This window comes from Mytilus galloprovincialis, chromosome 3, assembly GCF_965363235.1.
Source record: "Mytilus galloprovincialis chromosome 3, xbMytGall1.hap1.1, whole genome shotgun sequence".
NCBI lineage: Eukaryota > Metazoa > Mollusca > Bivalvia > Mytilida > Mytilidae > Mytilus > Mytilus galloprovincialis.
Window position 1 is genome coordinate 618,419 of NC_134840.1, and position 20,973 is coordinate 639,391.

The 20,973-nt window shown below is 32.2% G+C and overlaps 1 protein-coding gene across 3 annotated transcripts in view; it reads left to right on the forward strand.

Annotated features, from left to right (window-relative positions):
* The window catches only part of LOC143066892 (kinesin-like protein KIF28), a 94,410-nt gene that overhangs the window by 10,094 nt on the left and 63,343 nt on the right, over window positions 1-20,973 (forward strand). For all 3 annotated transcript variants that reach the window (XM_076239714.1, XM_076239711.1, XM_076239713.1), the window contains 7 exons: window positions 7,009-7,126; window positions 8,049-8,160; window positions 10,547-10,654; window positions 12,334-12,467; window positions 14,305-14,375; window positions 17,599-17,659; window positions 18,831-18,995. In XM_076239714.1, the coding sequence (XP_076095829.1) occupies window positions 7,009-7,126; window positions 8,049-8,160; window positions 10,547-10,654; window positions 12,334-12,467; window positions 14,305-14,375; window positions 17,599-17,659; window positions 18,831-18,995 (769 nt within the window). The remainder of the gene's footprint in view (window positions 1-7,008; window positions 7,127-8,048; window positions 8,161-10,546; window positions 10,655-12,333; window positions 12,468-14,304; window positions 14,376-17,598; window positions 17,660-18,830; window positions 18,996-20,973) is intronic.

Sequence of the window (20,973 nt, forward strand, 5' to 3'; positions counted from 1 at the left end):
TGAAAATTGAAGATGAACCTGTATTTCTGATACGTATTTTAAAACTGCCTTATATCTCACTTCATTTACATCATGGCCGTCTAAAACATCATTGACACAGAAATATTTGAAACAAATGTACATACAAATAAGCAGATGTGGTATGAGTGCCAATGATTCAACTGTCGATCAGTCCATGTCACAATGTATCAAAAGTTTAACAACTATAGGTCAATGTACGGTCTTCAACACGGTACCAGGGCCCTGTTTACTAGGTGTCTATTACAATCAATAGGAAAGTGTTCTATTAATGTTATATGCCATGTACGCTAAACAGGATAAAACGCATGGTGACTCCATTTTTTCTGTTGTTTTCTGAACGCATTTTATAAGAGCTATTTTCTCACATTTTACTTTGGAATTCTATCATTTGTTTTACCTTCAAATATTCATATAATGATACTTTTACCTTAAAAATGCCTCTGTTTAATCCATACAAAATGCTTCATATTTTCACAGCGTATAGCTTGAAAACACTCGGTGACCTATCATTGTGTTTTTCATAATGTTAGCATATCACAATAATTATGTACTACATCTTTGACAAGAGTATGTAAGGAAAAATTCTATCAATTTTCGTTGAACATTATATATTATACTCCCCTACATTGTACTACCATTATTGGAAATTTCGATTATTTAGTAGTGCCGGTATCATGTCTTTGTACCCATAAAATTTCATGCAAAAGTCACCATAACAGTAACCTGTATTTTTTTAAAAGAAAATTAAAAGTTCGAGTCTATGATACTAAACCTATATGTAGACCGTAAAAACCCTTTACATGCATGTGAAGAAGATGTAAAAAATATTTAAGAAAAACTGGAACAGAACTGAAATTAAATGAATTTCTGATGTTTAGGCTGTTTTCTCTTTATCAAAATATTTTTCTCTTTTCACGAAAAATCAAACTGACATACAGCAATGTACATAACGCAGTAATTATAAGCGGTTGATTTATTATTGGGTTGCTAAATATCAGTAGCCCCCTGTCACGTATGATATCGCGAGATTTAAACTCAAACGCGCAGAAGATTTCGAGATCAGCGTTGATTAGTAGCTTATGTGAAACTGGTCTATTGTAAAATTGTCCAATAAAAATTGTGATTGAAAGAGAAACCACCAAGTTAGAATTAAGAAGTGTCACACATTGTAATTAAACATTTTAGATTGACATTTGACTTCATTAAGACTTGCAGTGTTCATTACCAGTAGAGAAACTGCCTTTCCTGTGCTCGTAGCACAAGCATAAACTGAAAATAATTTTGGATTCTTTAGTTGACTTAGTTTGGTATTTCCCTAAAATAAAAAGTTCCTGGATCTTGCTGTAGTTTTGATACACTCTTAAAAGTATATAAATTGAAGAATCTTATAAGATACAGGTTATTTACAGGGGAGCATACAGGGATGGCTAACATCTCAATGATGTCTAGTTTGCCTTAATTTTATTCAGCTTAACAGCTTTATGTTTGGTTTAATACATGATATATGCATTTACTTCCATGACTTATCCAGAAAAAAAATACTTTTATTTGTTTGAAATTATAATAAAAATGTATCAGCATTTAAACGAAGTCCTCACTTTTCTTGCAGTTATTTATAATCAATATATATATGACATGATTTAAAATATATTAAACATTTAAAGTCCAGGTTGTGATTGTAGTTATTTATAATCTATGCATGACATGGTCTAAATATGTTAAACATTCGAGTGATTGTTTACCTCGGATACAAAGTAAACAGTCATGATCTCTATTGTAAATCTCACTCAGAGTTATATATATCACTTTCACCTTTGTTTGATTTAAAGATTTATCAAAACTCAAACACCCTGATCACGGAAGTGTTATAGTTAAACATGATTCAACATAAAAGAAGTTGATTATCTTAAATCCTTTTTTGTCCTGTCTGTCTTATAGTCTGATATTTAATATACTGATTTTTATTTTGGTCCAGTCACCAATAACATGACTAATGCACAGATCTGTGGAATAAAGATAAAAAAATAGAACATTATAGATATTGTTTTAGATTTTATGATTGGGTTAGAAAAAATGATGGTGAAATGCATGAATTTTCTTATGCAAATACAAATACGAATACTCACCGCATTTTTGTGCCTGTCCAAAGTAAGGAGCCTCTGGCCTTTGTTAGTCTTGTATGATTTTTATACGACCGCAAAAATTTTAATTTTTTGGTCGTATATTGCTATCACGTTGGCGTCGTCGTCGTCGTCGTCGTCCGAATACTTTTAGTTTTCGCACTCTAACTTTAGTAAAAGTGAATAGAAATCAATGAAATTTTAACACAAGGTTTATGACCACAAAAGGAAGGTTGGGATTGATTTTGGGAGTTTTGGTCCCAACATTTTAGGAATTAGGGGCCAAAAAGGGCCCAAATAAGCATTTTCTTGGTTTTCGCACTATAACTTTAGTTTAAGTGAATAGAAATCTATGAAATTTTGACACAAGTTTTATGACCACAAAAGGAAGGTTGGGATTGATTTTGGGAGTTTTGGTTCCAACAGTTTAGGAATTAAGGGCCAAAAAAGGGCCCAAATAAGCATTATTCTTGGTTTTCGCACAATAACTTTAGTATAAGTAAATAGAAATCAATGAAATTTTAACACAAGGTTTATGACCACAAAAGGAAGGTTGGGATTGATTTTTGGAGTTGAGGTCACAACAGTTTATGAACTAGGGGCCAAAAAGGGGCCCAAATAAGCATTATTTTTGCACCATAACTTTAGTATAAGTAAATAGAAATCTATGAAATTTAAACACAAGGTTTATGACCATAAAAGGAAGGTTGGGTTTGATTTTGGGAGTTTTGGTCCTTACAGTTTAGGAATAAGGGGCCCAAAGGGTCCAAAATTGAACTTTGTGTGATTTCATCAAAAATTGAATAATTGGGGTTCTTTGATATGCCAAATCTAACTGTGTATGTATAGATTCTTAATTTTTGGTCCAGTTTTCAAATTGGTCTACATTAAGGTCCAAAGGGTCCAAAATTAAACTAAGTTTGATTTTAACAAAAATTAAATTCTTGGGCTTATTTGATATGCTTTATCTATATATGTACTTTGATTTTTGATTATGGGCCCAGTTTTCAAGTTGGTCCAAATCTGGATTCCATATCAAGTATTGTGCAATAGCAAGAAATTTTCAATTGCACAGTATTGCACAATAGCAAGAAATATCTAATTGCACAATATTGTGCAATAGCAATTAATTTTCAATTGGAGTTATCTTTCTTTGTATAGAATAGTAGTTGATAATATATGTTGGAAATTTGCCAGACATGACTATGATGTCATTTTCTATTTTTATTTGCCAATAACTTTATGTAAATAACTTCATTGGAAATTTGCCAATATAAAATGTTGCTGATGAAGCTTTTTTTCCTTTTATCTTATCTAAAATGTTTTTAGATAATGTATGTTGGACATTTGCCAGACATGACTATGATGTCATTTTCTATTTTTATTTGCCAATAACTTTATGTAAATAACTTCATTGGAAATTTGCCAATATAAAATGTCGTTGATGAAGTTTTTTTTATTGTTTTATACAATAAACAATGTATATTCACTTTTACTACCAACCAATCTTTACCATTCAGTGATAACAAGCACAAATTTATTTTACATTTTAATATTTTATGATGTATTTAAAAGAGTAGTTATTGTTGCAAACTCCATTAGAAATTTGAATTGATATCAGTTTTGGAAAAAGGGAAACAGGGATGTGAAAAAAAGGGGGGGGTTAAATTTTTCTCATTTCAGATTTCATAAATAAAAAGAAAATTTCTTCAAACATTTTTTTGAGAGGATTAATATTCAACAGCATAGTGAATTGCTAAAAGGCAAAAACAAACTTTTAAGTTCATTAGACCACATTCATTCTGTGTCAGAAACCTATGCTGTGTCAACTATTTAATTTTAGATTTAAAAAGTTTGAAGAAGAAATCTTTAATTGTAAAATTTGTAAAATCTTGACATTTGTTTTGTGTAAAAAAAAACCATGTAATGTCAAAAATTTGATCACAATCCAAATTCAGAGCTGTATCACGCTTGAATGTTTTGTCCATACTTGCCCCAACTGTTCAGGGTTCGACCTCTGCGGTTGTATAAAGCTGCGCCCTGCGGAGCACCTGGTTAATTTTATTTTCTCGTGTAAAATTCAGAGTTTAGTATGACGTCCATTATCACTGAACTAGTATACATATTTGTTTAGGGGCTAGCTGAAGGACTCCTCGGGGTGAGGTAGTTTTTCTCTTCATTGAAAACCCTTTATCAAATTGGTCCACAAGGAGTTCTAAGGGTCCAAAATCTAACTTTGCTTGATTTCAACAAAAAATGAATGTATGGGGTTCTTTGATATGCTAAATCTAACCATGTATTTAGATTTTTGATTTTTGGGCCCTGTTATCAAATTGGTCCACATATAGGTCAAAAGGGTCCACAATTAAACTTTGTTTGATTTCATCAAAAATTGAATTCTTGGGATTCTTTGATATGCTGAATCAATCCATGGCCATGTATTTAGATTTTGGATATTGGACCATAATAGGTAAATTTAATTTTTAATTTTCATTAGACCACTTTCATTCTGTGTCAGAAACCTCTGCTGTGTCAACTATTTAATTACAATCCAATTTCAGAGCTATATCAAGCTTGAATGTTGTGACCATACCAGTGTTCTCCCCTGGCCATTTTAGCGTCGCAGTACCGCGAAGCTATATTTTCTTCCTGCAACGCTATAATTATTTTCAGGATGTTATTTTTTCTCGTTTCTATATGGCAAAGCCATGTCCTTAATTTTGAACTTTCATCTAATTACCGCTTATGATCATAAAAAATATATCACCTTTAATCCCTTGAAGTCGGACAATAGACAATTAAGAGTGATTAAATAGGTGTTAATTGCCCTTTGGGGGATAACTGTTTGGATAGGAATACCCCAAGCTGTCACTTGTGGCATGATTAATACCAGGTGGTCTGAAAAATATTACAGTAGTAATTTACTTTCTTTCTCTTCCTATCACTTTTTGTAAATCGAGAGTGAAAATTTTTATTATGAGCTAAATAAGTTTTGGTCTTTCTTTAGAAAGTGATCATAATTGGCTTTAGTTTATGTTTCATCCATTTAATGCATTAAAAACGCCATATTCATTCCAAATCTCTTGTCAAACATTGTTATTTTCGTATTTTTCATTGCTTTCGGCCGCCATTTAATATTTTAGTGTAAACTACTGATCGGAACCGGACCAGATATGACAAAAATCTGTATTTTACGATAATAACTACATTTGCACAAATGGCACAGTAGACAGAAAACAATGATACGGTACCAAGAGAAAACTAAGCATTAACAGACTATTTGTTAGATAACTTTGTTAAGAATATATATCATTTTGATAAAAAGAAACAACTGGGACTGAATCATTGAATACCATGAACCAATATATTTAATTCATAGACATGATAAAGATTTTTTTTTTAACTGGGTAGGTAGGGTAACTGGAACCACACATATATTTTTATAATTTGGCCCAAGAGGAAAAAATAATTCTGGAACTATAAATGAATATAGAAAACATAAACTGAAAATACTGTTATCATGGTTATAGTTTAATTGTATTCTCAGTCATGAATTCAACAATATTGACACAAAGAATAGGGTTGAATAGAATATTTTATTCACCAAATAAGGACCTATAGCATACAAACAATATAATACATTTTGTAATAAACAATAACGCATATATCATAATGGAAATAGAGCATTGCCACGACGCGACAAATTACATTGAAAAAAATACATTTTTTTTTACGCCAAATGTGATGCTATCCAAAATTTCTGGGGAGAACACTGTGTCCATACTTGCCCCAACTGCTCAGGGTTTGACCTCTGCGGTTGTATAAAGCTGCACCATGCAGAGCATCGGGTTTAACTGTAGCATTCTGATAAAGATTATCATTCCAAAATTGTATACACTTCTTAATTAAAACATATTCAATCCTATTAACATTGAGATTATTAATAATTTTGATGCAAATGAAATTGAAGATTATCTTTAAACCAAAATGGACAAAAGAAAATCTGATGTTGGTAAAATTGCTCAGATTTTCAATATTTATCTCCCTTATAATCAGAAAATAATCTTGTTGCATTTTATCTATAGCTATTAGAATCTAGTTTTGACAAAAGTGTTAAGTGAGCTATATAGACTCTGTGAATCACTTTTTTTTAATAATTTAAAAAAGGCATTCTATGCATGGTAGTCAGTTGTATCATACCTAGAGGCTAGAGCTCTGCACAATAAAGGAACCTTTTAGATTTTGAGCTGTTTGGAGTGGTACATGTAAATAGCTGATGCATCACCAAATATAAAGCTCTATGAAAAGGGGGGCACTGTCCTTACCTATGTCTGCCACTGAGCTTTATCAAAAGTATAAATGAAACCTAAAGTATGAGTTGTATTAATTTATGTCATGGTCAATGTCTCTGAAAGTAGCTAACTTTAAATCTCATAGTAAAATTGTATCTGAAATAAGAAGAAAAGTCCCCTCATAGCAGGTTAAGCCTTAAAAAGAGGATGGTCAGAATTTGTGACTCACTTTGGCTAAACAATATTAGTTGCTGGACTATATTAAAAATTCTAAGTGTGAAGCTAGCTGAAAGCTGTTATTCAAGAAACAACCCTATAATTGTTTTGCAATTGTAATTTTAAACCAAGTAGAATTAACCGTCACCATGGTAATTACTACATTAAAGACTGTTACCAATCAATTGTCAAAAGAATAGTACATGTATTTTATATTGATAAGATCCCACAAAAAAATCATGATTTTATTTTTATTGGAACGAACTTACTAATATGTTGAAAACAGAGGCTCAGCGTATCATCTTCAGGACTTTTATTTGATGAAATTGAATTAATGTTGTTAGATTATTTATTTATAGGTTTCGTTGAGCATGTTAGAGATTTACAATGAACAGGTCCGTGACCTTTTGAACCCTAAGACCATAGCAATTAAAGGAGGGTTAAAAGTTAGACAGGATCCAAAGAAGGGATTTTATGGTATTTGTTTTATTTATTTTTGTCTTTTTAAGTTTAATTATTACTATCTGCAGTGATACTTGAGCTACCTAGACTGAACTCTGTGTATATTTGTTATAATATGTTATTCAACTATTTCAAGTTCAGCATATTTCACGGTTATTGTTGACCCCTGTGTTACAAGTTCAGCATAACTCAACATTAGACAGTTATTATTGACCCCTGTGCTACGAGTTCAGCATAACTCAACTTTGGGCAGCTATTTTTGACCCCTGTGCTACACTTTGAAGGGACATAGAAATAACTTCTATGTATCTATCTTATAAGCACTCTCATGAGTACAATTCTGGCCAGTCAATGAGTCTTATAAGCACTCTCATTAATACAATTCTGGTCAGATTTTTATAAAATTCATTTCACAATTTTTTTTATCACCTATATATATTTCAGACGAGGTAGAAAGTCAGTGCCCATCAGCCATTTTTGAACGATTTGTATATGTAGTGTACAAGTTGTAATGTTGTACAGATTTTTTGTACAAATCAGAGGGGCAAAAATTGTCTCTAGCAACAAGTCATGCATGTCATGTCAAGAATCTTTAGTGTGGAAGGATCTGGCACATTCCTGTCTGAAGGGTTCTCATGTAACAGGCCAATCTTTAATTATCTTTGGGGTCATTAGATATAGGAAGATGTGGTGTGAGTGCCAATGAGACAACTCTCCATCCAAATAACAATTTAAAAAATAAACCATTATAGGTCAATGTACGGCCTTCAACACAGAGCCTTGGCTCACACCGAACAACAAGCTATAAAGGGCCCCAAAATTACTAGTGTAAAACCATTCAAATGGGAAAACCAACGGTCCAATAGATATTCTAAAGCCTGTATGAAATTGATATCTTATTATATTTTGTTGATACTTTTTTAACTTTATTTCTTAGTTGAGCAAATGACATTAAAACAAGTGAACAGTTATGAAGAAATAGATTCTAAAATTAATGAAGGAACAAGAAACAGAACAGTGGCATCTACCAACATGAATGCCACTAGCAGGTAAGATCAAGAACAGTGGCATCTACCAATATAAATGCCACTAGCATGTAGGTTAAGAACAGTGGCATCTACCAGTATGAATGCCACTAGCAGGTAGGTAAAGAACAGTGGCATCTACCCATATGAATGCCACTAGCAGCTAAGGTAATGAACAGTGGCATCTGCCAATATGAATGCCACTAGCAGCTAAGGTAATGAACAGTGGCATCTGCCAATATGAATGCCACTAGCATGTAGGTTAAGAACAGTGGCATCTACCAATATGAATGCCACTAGCATGTAGGTTAAGAACAATGGCATCAACCAATATCAATGCCACTAGCAGGTAAGGTAATGAACAGTGGCATCTACCAATATCAATGCCACTAGCAGGTAAGGTAATGAACAGTGGCATCTACCAATATCAATGCCACTAGCAAGTAAGGTAATGAACAGTGGCATCTACCAATATCAATGCCACTAGCAGGTAAGGTAATGAACAGTGGCATCTACCAATATCAATGCCACTAGCAGGTAAGGTAATGAACAGTGGAATATGACTTTGAAATCTTTAAAAACAAGAGTGCACACACTGAAATGTCTCACCTGCTTTACTGACTTGATTTTATATTGATAGTCCGGAAACTAAAGCTTAACCACAAGTATCACATAAAAGTTATAATTATTCAAAAAAATTAGTTCAAGGTCAGATAAACCAAACTGGAAATACATGTACACCTTACAATCATTCCATATACCAAATATACTTGTAGTTTACCTGTTTAGATTTAGATTCTCAGAAAGGAACTTCACCAAGAAAACTTAACATTGAACAATGAGCCATGAGAATGAAGTCAAGGTCAGATAAACCTCCCAGACAGACATGTACACATTTCAATCAGTCTATGCATTACATATAGTTGACATATTGCTTCTAGTTTCTAATAAACAAAGTTAACAATGAAAACTTAGCATTGATCAATGAACCATGAAAATGAGGTCAAGGCCAGGTGATACCTGCTAGACAGACATATATACACCATACAATTATTCCATACACAAAATGAAGTTGAACTCTTGCTTTTAGTTTAAAAAACCCAAACCAAAACAAAAACTTAACAGTGGGTGATGAACTGTAAAAATGAAGTCATGGTCAAATGTAATCTGCCAGACTGACATGTACATTGTAAAATATTTCCATACACCAAAATTAAGTTGACCTAATGCACATAGTATTAAAAAAGAAACCAAAATGCAAAAACTGATCTGTAACCACTTAACCATGAAAATGAGAGGTCAAGGTCAGATTACACCTGCCAGTTTGACATATACATCTTACAATCATTCCATATACAAAATATAGTAGACCTATTGGTTATAGTATCTGAGATATGGACTAACCCAAGAAAACTTACCTTGTTGTCTGTTCCATTAAATGAGGTTGAGGTCAGATGAAGGCTGTCTGACAGGCATGAGAACCTTGTAAAGTACACACATACTAAGTATAGTTATCCCATTACTCATAGTAAGACAGAAATTAGCATTTCAAGATGAAAACTGTCTGACTGGCATTAGCACCTTGTAAAGTACACACATACTAAGTATAGTTATCCCATTACTCATAGTAAGAGAGAAATTAGCATTACAATAAATCTTAACTTGTTTTTCAAGTAGTCATTGAACCAAAGAAATTATGTCTTGGAAATGGGTTATTCATTCATACGTGCATATGTCATATCACAAGTATTTCCGTCTTTGTATGGTTTCAGAGCAGATGAGGCTCAATGAAATGAGGTGGAGTAGGAGGGGTCCTGATCCTGAAATTCCGGGCTTAAAAACACAAAATCCTGAGGTTTCGAATTTAAATAAATTAAATAAATTTTAATCCCAACATCCCGAAATTAGAATAAAGAATTCCCGGATCCTGAAAGGGTCAGTCCTGAAATCCTGAGGTTAAAAACATCCGATCCTGGAGTCCCGATAAAGGTCCTACCCCCCTCTTTAGTAGAATTGATATATACAAAGATTGAAGCATCCAAGTGTTCAACCTTCTAAAATATAAAGCTTTAAAGCAATTAGTTAAAGATGCCCTCTGATCACTATATATATATATCCCTATGTTGAGCTTTCTGGGACAGAAGTCACTGGCTGGACAGCAGGTCAAATTTTAGACACACATTATATGCAGCCAGTCAGAATAAATGTCCCAGAATCTAGAGCCATATGAACATTGCTTTGGCTTTCCGTTAACAATAATCATTTTAATTAAGTTTGAGATGCAGACGTCCTCAGTAGGAAAACATCTTGCCAATCTCGTATGGTTGAATTAAGCATGAAGAGTTTCAAGGATTCAAATGTTTTGTGCAAAATTTTTGAAGATAATATTTTTTAAGTGTTTTTTTTTCAGTCGAGCACACACCATTATTGGAATAAATTTTACCCAGAAATGTCCTAATGATGTTGGAGAAAGCATGACACGTACATCTATAGTAAACTTGGTGGATCTTGCTGGCAGGTATGGATTTTTTTAAGTAAATGGATAAACCATTCTCTGAAGTTATGTAAGGTGCTATAGTTGTGCTGTTTATTAATGTGATAAGACTCTGATAAGTGAGTTTATTGATGTTTAAAGCACATAATTTCTAATATAGTACAGTCGAACCTCGTTGTGTCGAAGTCGAAGGGACCAGACGAAAGTATTCGACTCATCCGAGGTTCGACTCATCCGAGGTCGAGTGTGACGTCATATGTTTGAAATGTTTAAAATAACGATATGTGATTTCTGTAAACTAGATACGTATTTATTGATCATTGTGCTTTTTTCGATATGATAATATATGATTGTGTATTTATTCCGTATTTTTTCTTTCTATAAATAAAAATGTAAACACAGTTAACGTAGTTTATTCTTTACTGAGAAAATAAAATCAATACACATATATTTACAAAGGTCAAACACTATAAATTATGGAATCACTTGCGAAACAAAGTAAAAATATTTTCATAACTTATCTTTAAAGAACGTGAACAGTGTTCATAGATTAAAAAACCGACTCATAATGATTAATAAACTATTTTAATCCTTTTAATTATTGTTCTTATTCTAATGGTTAATTTAATCTCAGCTTGGGTCATTAAAATTCGTTTCGTTTTTATACCAAGTGAAACAGGTTCAGCACATTCAAGTTCTGCTTGGACGATCAACAAAGGTGTTGATTGACGGTCACCATAAACATGTCATTTTAACTGTTATACAAACAAGTATGTTTACACAGCTTTAATCACTTATGGAAATGAATAGGTTAAACAAGAAAAACATCCGTAAATTAATTTTCATAGTTTTTATTTCTTTCGACATTTTTTTTACTTTTGAACTTCGAGACATCGGGGTTAATTTACATCAATTTTACATCGACGGGACTTAAGAATTACCTCGACTTAACCGAGAATTCGAATCATCCGAGTTCGACTCATCAGAGGTTAAAATGCATTGATCAAACGGGAATTATGCCGGGACCGAGAATTTACTTCGACTCATCCGAGTTTTCGACACAACCGAGTTCGACACAACGAGGTTCGACTGTATGTTCAATTGACATCAATGAAGCTGAGAAAAAAAGGTGGTGTCTATGAAATCTGTGTATGTTATTAGTAAAATCTTCAGTTGAACTATTTATCTTAAAACAAATATTTGAGACAAATTTAAAATGACTGGTTTAACTGTTTACATTTTTAAATCTTTCAGATGCCTAATTTAGTTGTCACTGTGTGCTCTTTCTAGAACTTGAAATCTTTCAGATGCCTAATTCAGTTGTCCCTGTGTGCCCTTTCTAGAACTTGAAATCTTTCAGATGCCTAATTCAGTTGTCCCTGTGTGCTCTTTCTAGAACTTGAATTAGAATTACAAGGGTAAACCAAATGTTTTCACTCAAAAAACTTTTTTCTTTTTATCAGTTTAAGTAACTAAATAATTTTTGCTAAAACTATTTTGAGACAAAATGGTTAAACATGAGAAATAACTTTAAAAAAGATTGACCACTACCCAGTACTAGTTTATGTGTGAGACAAACAGGTAAATCTTAATGACCTGTAAGACAAAGTTAACCCTGATAACCTATCAGGACTTGTTTATACAGTAATAACATCTGCAGTTTAACCAATGAATGTTTAATGCCATGATTTATTGTTTCTCAGTGAGAGAGCAGACTCTACTGGTGCAACAGGTGACAGACTGAAGGAAGGATCGGCCATTAATAAGTCACTTAGCACCCTGGGAAATGTCATCAAAGCTTTAGCAGACCAATCAACTGGAAACAAAAAAGTGGTTGGTTAGTACTTACGGCTCAAATGTTATCCATTGTTCCTTGGACTTTAATGATGTGAATAATTTGTCAGTTCAGATAATTCCCCCATCCGCTGGGCCAAGGAAGCATTTAGTGTTACAATTGACTGTCCTTCTTTCCTTCCCATTTTTGTCTTGCCTTGATGGAGTCAAAATGCAAGACATAGGTATGCTGTTTCCTGAATAAAAGGTGTTGGTGGGGTCAACAATGTATTAGTTTGTGATTAGGTCTAGTTAATAGTTAACCACAAGTGGTAGGTCAATGACATTTGGTATGCAGTTGTATAAGCATTGGCACATCTCATTTCCATGGAGATTATTTTGCCCTGCCCCCTCATTCATGGTCTAATGACTTTGAAACTTTACTTAGTTTACCTGTACCTGCATTAGTTTGTGATTAGGTCCGTTTAGGGGAAACCACTAGTGAAAGGTAAATGATATTTGGTATGCAGTTGAATATGCATTGGCATATCACATTTACATGAAGAATATTTGGCTCGGCCTCCTTAGGCATTGTCTATTGACTGAAAATTTTGCTTAGTTTACATATTTTAGTTTGTGATTAGGTCAGTTCAAGGGGAACTGTTAGTGATAAGCTAATATTAATTGGTATTCAGTTGTATAAGCATTAGCACTTCTCATCCCAAAGAGATTGTTTACCCATATTCCTTTAGTCATGCTATTGCTGTTTTAATTTCAACATTTGCATTATCAAAATTACAAATAGGCGAGTCATATCTCTGTGATAACAGTTTATTTAATTTGGGCATTGATTCTCCTACCGTTCTAGAGTTATGCCCCTTTATAACTTATTTCAAAAATGCCAATTTTATTGTTTGTTTCTGCACTCTCACTCCAGTTTTTTCCCACATATTGTAGACAAGCTTAGCAGGAACATTGCTGTCCTCAGACACATTCTTCTTTTATTTTGATGAACACACAAGCTATTTTCAACCTTGTTAAATCAAATATATAATTAGAATGACACTTTCTTAATTCATGTGCTTCTTTTGAGATAAAGTAAAAAGTTCATATTTTACTTAAATTTCTTCTTTTCTTTTTTTAACATTTCGAACAGTGGTATACTTTTTTCTCTATCCTTTAGTTTTAATATAAAAATGCTCAAATAATTAGAAAAAAAATAGAAAATTAGTTATTAAATTTTCGTGCTTTTAGAAAAAAAATACATTTTTTGCTTTACATTAATTTTGTTTTTTTAATTCATCAGTGATTTGTTCATAAAATATGGTACAAATGATTAAAAAATCTTTTCATCTGAAACTACTGAACCAAATTAAAACCAAACTTAAGCTGAATGATTCTTAGGAAACAATTTGTGTTTTATTTTCTGTTTCCTCTGAAAACATGGTCGCCATGACTAAAATTATAACATAGAGTAAAAATGCAATCTTTGACTTAAAGCATTTAGAGCAAATCAGACAAGAAGTTGTATTCGCCTAACCTGAAATTATCAGCCAAATCTGGTATCTGCCTTTTGGGTAATTGCCCCTGAACTTATGATTTTAAGGAAATTTGGCATTTTTTTAGGTTAACATGTTTTTTTTGCTTTTAAAGAAAATATGACAGATACAAAGAACATTTAAAGGGCATTTGAATCCGCTCATTAATATATGTTGAAAAGCAAAAATAATCATTGATGACAGACTTAAGCAAAAACCTACAGGTGAGCAATTCCGGCTGCTAAGAGCCTCTTGTTATATTTTATTTGCTTATTTAATTTTTAGCACAATTTGATGATAAGATCTTAATCTATATTTAGATGTGAATGGCTTTTGCATATAACTACCTGTGCTTTTTTACAGTGCCTTATAGAGATTCAACACTTACTAAACTTCTACAGAATGCACTTGGGGGTAACAGTAAAACTATAATGGTAAGTTTAAGAAACCAGTTTTAATAACATTGCTGCAATATGCAAATATTGGTATTAATTATAGTGTTGTCATAAATATTTTTCTATAATGTAAATTCATAAATTTTTGTAAGCATTCATTTTTGCTTTTGTTTTGAACAATAGACTTAAACGTGAGATTATTTATTGCAATTTCAAGAAAGCTGCATAGAAATAAATGTTTGCAATAAAAGAAAACATTTGAAACTTCATTTTGAATTACAGTTAGCTATACAGTGTACTTTACATCTGTATAAACTGTATTAACCCAGCTTCCTAAGGTAGGGAGGGTTGAGTTAAGAATTAGTTTAACAGTAACTTTAACTGTATTAACCCAGCTTCCTAAGGAAGGGAGGATTAAGTAAAGAATTAGTTTAAAAATAAATTTGTTAACTTTAACTGTATTAACCCAGCTTCCTAAGGTAGGGAGGGTTAAGTTAAGAATTAGTTTAAAAATAAATTTGTTGACTTTATCTGTATTAACCCAGCTTCCTAAGGAAGGGAGGGTTAAGTTAAGAATTAGTTTAAAAATAAATTTGTTAACTTTAACTGTATTAACCCAGCTTCCTAAGGTAGGGAGGGTTAAGTTAAGAATTAGTTTAAAAATAAATTTGTTGACTTTATCTGTATTAACCCAGCTTCCTAAGGAAGGGAGGGTTAAGTTAAGAATTAGTTTAAAAATAAATTTGTTAACTTTAACTGTATTAACCCAGCTTCCTAAGGTAGGGAGGGTTAAGTTAAGAATTAGTTTAAAAATAAATTTGTTGACTTTATCTGTATTAACCCAGCTTCCTAAGGTAGGGAGGGTTGAGTTAAGAATTAGTTTAAAAATAAATTTGTTGACTTTATCTGTATTAACCCAGCTTCCTAAGGTAGGGAGGGTTGAGTTAAGAATTAGTTTAAAAATAAATTTGTTGACTTTATCTGTATTAACCCAGCTTCCTAAGGTAGGGAGGGTTGAGTTAAGAATTAGTTTAACAGTAACTTTAACTGTATTAACCCAGCTTCCTAAGGTAGGGAGGGTTGAGTTAAGAATTAGTTTAAAAATAAATTTATTAACTTTAACTGTATTAACCCAGCTTCCTAATATAAGGTAGGGAGGGTTGAGTTAAGAATTAGTTTAACAGTAACTTTAACTGTATTAACCCAGCTTCCTAAGGTAGGGAGGGTTGAGTTAAGAATTAGTTTAAAAATAAATTTATTAACTTTAACTGTATTAACCCAGCTTCCTAATATAAGGTAGGGAGGGTTGAGTTAAGAATTAGTTTAACAGTAACTTTAACTGTATTAACCCAGCTTCCTAAGGTAGGGAGGGTTGAGTTAAGAATTAGTTTAAAAATAAATTTATTAACTTTAACTGTATTAACCCAGCTTCCTAATATAAGGTAGGGAGGGTTGAGTTAAGAATTAGTTTAACAGTAACTTTAACTGTATTAACCCAGCTTCCTAAGGTAGGGAGGGTTGAGTTAAGAATTAGTTTAACAGTAACTTTAACTGTATTAACCCAGCTTCCTAAGGTAGGGAGGGTTGAGTTAAGAATTAGTTTAAAAATAAATTTATTAACTTTAACTGTATTAACCCAGCTTCCTAATATAAGGTAGGGAGGGTTGAGTTAAGAATTAGTTTAACAGTAACTTTAACTGTATTAACCCAGCTTCCTAAGGTAGGGAGGGTTGAGTTAAGAATTAGTTTAAAAATAAATTTATTAACTTTAACTGTATTAACCCAGCTTCCTAATATAAGGTAGGGAGGGTTGAGTTAAGAATTAGTTTAAAAATAAATTTACTAACTTTAACTGTATTAACCCAGCTTCCTAATATAAGGTAGGGAGGGTTGAGTTAAGAATTAGTTTAAAAATAAATTTACTAACTTTAACTGTATTAACCCAGCTTCCTAATATAAGGTAGGGAGGGTTGAGTTAAGAATTAGTTTAAAAATAAATTTATTAACTTTAACTGTATTAACCCAGCTTCCTAATATAAGGTAGGGAGGGTTGAGTTAAGAATTAGTTTAAAAATAAATTTACTAACTTTAACTGTATTAACCCAGCTTCCTAATATAAGGTAGGGAGGGTTGAGTTAAGAATTAGTTTAAAAATAAATTTACTAACTTTAACTGTATTAACCCAGCTTCCTAATATAAGGTAGGGAGGGTTGAGTTAAGAATTAGTTTAAAAATAAATTTATTAACTTTAACTGTATTAACCCAGCTTCCTAATATAAGGTAGGGAGGGTTGAGTTTAGAATTAGTTTAAAAATAAATTTGTTAACTTTAACTGTATTAACCCAGCTTCCTAAGGTAGGGAGGGTTAAGTTTAGAATTAGTTTAACAGTAACTTTAACTGTATTAACCCAGCTTCCTAAGGTAGGGAGGGTTGAGTTTAGAATTAGTTTAACAGTAACTTTAACTGTATTAACCCAGCTTCCTAAGGTAGGGAGGGTTGAGTTTAGAATTAGCTTAACAGTAACTTTAACTGTATTAACCCAGCTTCCTAATATAAGGTAGGGAGGGTTGAGTTTAGAATTAGTTTAACAGTAACTTTAACTGTATTAACCCAGCTTCCTAAGGAAGGGAGGGTTGAGTTTAGAATTAGTTTAACAGTAAATTTGTTAACTTTATCTGTATTAACCCAGCTTCCTAAGGTTCAAAATGTAGCAGTTTGTTGAAAAGGACGTTTTATCCTTGATCCCTGTATCAGCTCTTTTATGTTGGTCATCCATTTTGAACATGTAATGAATTCCATGTGTATTTTTACCACCATACTTGTGCACAAATTAATTTCGATTAAATCATAGAAGTATAGATGACTGCATTCACACTTAAAGTTAGATTGGTTCACTTTAGATGGATTCAAACTAAACTACCTTGTTCATTGTTTTTAGTTTTAACCAATTCAAGATTGATTGAATCTGTTCACATTAGATTTTTTTAAATCCATGTAAAGTGAATTGTTCCATTTTAAATAAATCTAAATGTCCAAGTGAGATAACGGTCTTAGTCCTGGAATTCAGGAATTAATTGGTCTTAGTCCTGGAATTCAGGAATTAATTGGTCTTAGTCCTGGTATATTAATCAGAAATTAATTGGTCTTAGTCCTGGTATATTAATCAGAAATTAATTGGTCTTAGTCCTGGTATATTAATCAGGAATTAATTGGTCTTAGTCCTGGTATATTAATCAGAAATTAATTTGCCTTATTTTGTAGATTGCAGCTTTGAGTCCTGCTGATATTAATTATGAAGAAACACTTTCTACACTCAGATTTGGTAGGTTGCTGGTTGAAATAAGATTTAGTATCTGAAATTTTACCACAAAAAAACACTTATTTATGATTTATTTCACATTAAAAGCTAAAATCTTCTGATAACAATACTAAAATAACGAGGTCCAATTTGTCAGCCGTCATCGGGCAAAAACAACAAATCAAAGAATTCAACTTTATATTTAGTTAATATAGGACAATGGTGTAGATTAAAAATTACACCACTCCAGACCCTTTTGTTTTCCACATAATTAATATTGCCAATAATTAACAAGTTCCGGATCAAATCCGATACCAATACCAATAGTATATTCACCTGTTACCTATTATTTTATCTGTGCGTTCCGCACCTGACAGGCGCACCACCAAACGGTGTAATAAGGATTTTGCTATATACACATGACACGGCCATAATCACAGGGTTGACACTACTAAATTCAATAATTGTCAAATTGCTATCTATTGTAGTATTTTAATCAGTAAGACTTTCTAAGATAACAATACGAATACTAAAAGTCTGGACTTAAAATAAGGCGTAATAGGTACAGTTTTCAATTTGTTAGCGGGCATGACGTAAAATCAAAGAATTCAACTTTATTTATAATTAATGACAATGCTGTTGATTGAAAAATACTCCATTCCAGGACCTTTTGTTTTCCAAATAATTAATATTACCAATAATTGATAAGTTCCAGGTCGACGGGTTCAAACAGAAAGATTTTGAAAGCAGAGAAAACTTTAATTCAGTCACGGACCCGCGATATCACTGGTGTGTTCTAGTATCTTATATTCTTAATGATTTATTTCATTTTTGCAATAAAATTTGCTTATAGTACAAATATATGTATTTATTTTGATACACCAACCCTGGAAAACAACTTATTATAATTTGTCTGATATATTCTTAGCACCATGAGCATCAACACTTCTGAAGATATTTCAAAAATGTATTCACTAGTTTCCCTGAAAACTTTAGTAAATTGTTTATATCTCTTGAGATAAGCTCCTTTTTTCTTCTTTTTTTTTTATGGGGGCATTTAGCAGTACTAACAGTCATTTTAAGCATTAAGACCAGCTATAGGGCTAGGGGCATGTAATAGGCTCATGGTGCAGCTCTTTATTGTCATCATGCTCTAAAAAATAAAAACAAATAAATAACAAGGTGATTGTTTTAGCTGACAGAGCCAAGGCTATAAAGACTACTGCAACTGTCAATGAAAGTCCTACAGATAAATTGATTCGGGAATTACGAGAGGAGAATGCCAAACTGATGGAGATGATTAAATCTGGCGGGATAACCTTACCAATAGGTGGCGGTGGAGGAGGCTACACGACCGATGGTAAGTTACATATAACTGGATTGTCAACGATCTAAAAATTAGTGTGATAATAAATCATTTATTTCACTTATTCCCAGTTCTCCATTGGTTAAAACTACAATTATACTTCTTGGTTTTGACTTTTCCATTAATTTTGCTGTTATGAATTTTTTTGTGTAGGTTTTTGGGTAAGAGCATCATATTTGCATATGAGTTGTTTAAAAATTGCTTATCTGATGCATTGATAGATATTTGAAATTGAAAAATTTTAAATTTTTGGAAAGCTTGTTCTTTTTACACTAAAAATGTATTATCTGAAATGGTGAAACGTTACCCTGAAGTTGTTGTTGAATGTTAGAATCTCTACAGATCTTTTTTTAAAGGGTTTAAGCTATGAATTTGACAAAAATATAAGTTATTGATTTTTTATCCTTAATTATATAAACATGCATTTTTAAAAACGCAATATTAAACTGGATAAAATTTTGCAATTTAAATTCAGTATTGTTCTATGTTGTCAAAATAGCTGAAAAACTCAGTGTTTTATTGAATTGCAATTCAATAATTCAACTTATTTGAATCCGTATTTCATGAAACTTAATAACAGCAATATCTCTGACAAATTGTATAATGGTAGACAACTGATTTTTTTTGTTTTTATGCCCCTTGGAAATATAAAATATGTGCAGCGCAGGGAACATTGGAAAACTGTTCTTTTTATGCCCCATTTATGGGCATTATGTTTTCTGGTCTGTGAGTCTGTCTGTTTGTCCATCCGTTTGTCCCGCTTCAGGTTAAAAGTTTTTGGTCAAGGTAGTTTTTGATGTATTGAAATCCAATCAACATGAAACTTAGTAAACATGTTCCCTATGATATGATCTTTCTAATTTTAATCCCAAATTAGAGATTTTATCCCATTTTCATGGTCCACTGAACATAGAAAATGAAAGTGCGGATGCAGCATCCGTGTACTGGGGACACATTCGTGTTATTTGTATTAATGTTTTAATTGGGTTAAATGATTGTTGGCAGTCTTCAGTGTACATCTCCATGGACAATTAGATGACATATAAATCTATAAAATGCAGGAAATGCTGATGCATTATAGAAAATTCATGCACTCTATTTATTTATTTATATTTTGTAATTTGGATGTACTTTTTAGTATGTAATTAATAAAATATGAGAATTTGAGTCAAATCAGTGAGCATGAATTGACAGCTTATGTCCCTTTACAGTCATAGTATATAAGTTCCTGAGTTATGTCCCTTTACAGCCATAGTATATAAGTTCCTGAGTTATGTCCCTTTACAGCCATAGTATATAAGTTCCTGGGTTATCATCCAACTTTGATAAATTTGATATGAGAATTGATTTTTACAGGTTTATTTTCTGGTTCTGGTTGTGTTGAGAAAGTATTTACCCCTCCCACCCCCACACACCCCCACACCCCTTTTCCTCTAGGTAAAACTTGCATTAAGGTATACCCTTGTATGCTGTTTGTCTGTCCTTACGTTCTATAATTGATTCCATTCTCAAACTTTAAAATGTTTTGAAACTTACACACACAGCTTATTACCATAAGATACATATTAAGTTTCACTTCTCTCAATGTTCTGTTTATTTTCAAATGGAAAAAAATGGAAAGTTTCTGTCCTAAAACTTTACTTTGCCTCAATTAAATGGTTTGTTTTAAGTTAGTTGGATAGGATCTGCTTTGTGATAGATCAATGATATTTTGTGTAAAGTTACATTACTATCAGTACATATCAGATTGAAGACTATTATGAGTCCCTGCCCCCTAGGTCATGGTCCAGTGACTTTGAATTGAAGCAATCTGTTTGTCTTTTTCTGTTGACATCAAAGACATATCTCTGTGTCAACAATTCATTATGTATATAATTTTAATGTTATTGGTATTCAACACAATAAATTTCTTGTAATTATAGATTATTGTTGATCATCTCAACGAGATTGATTTCTTGCTTGAGCAGGGACG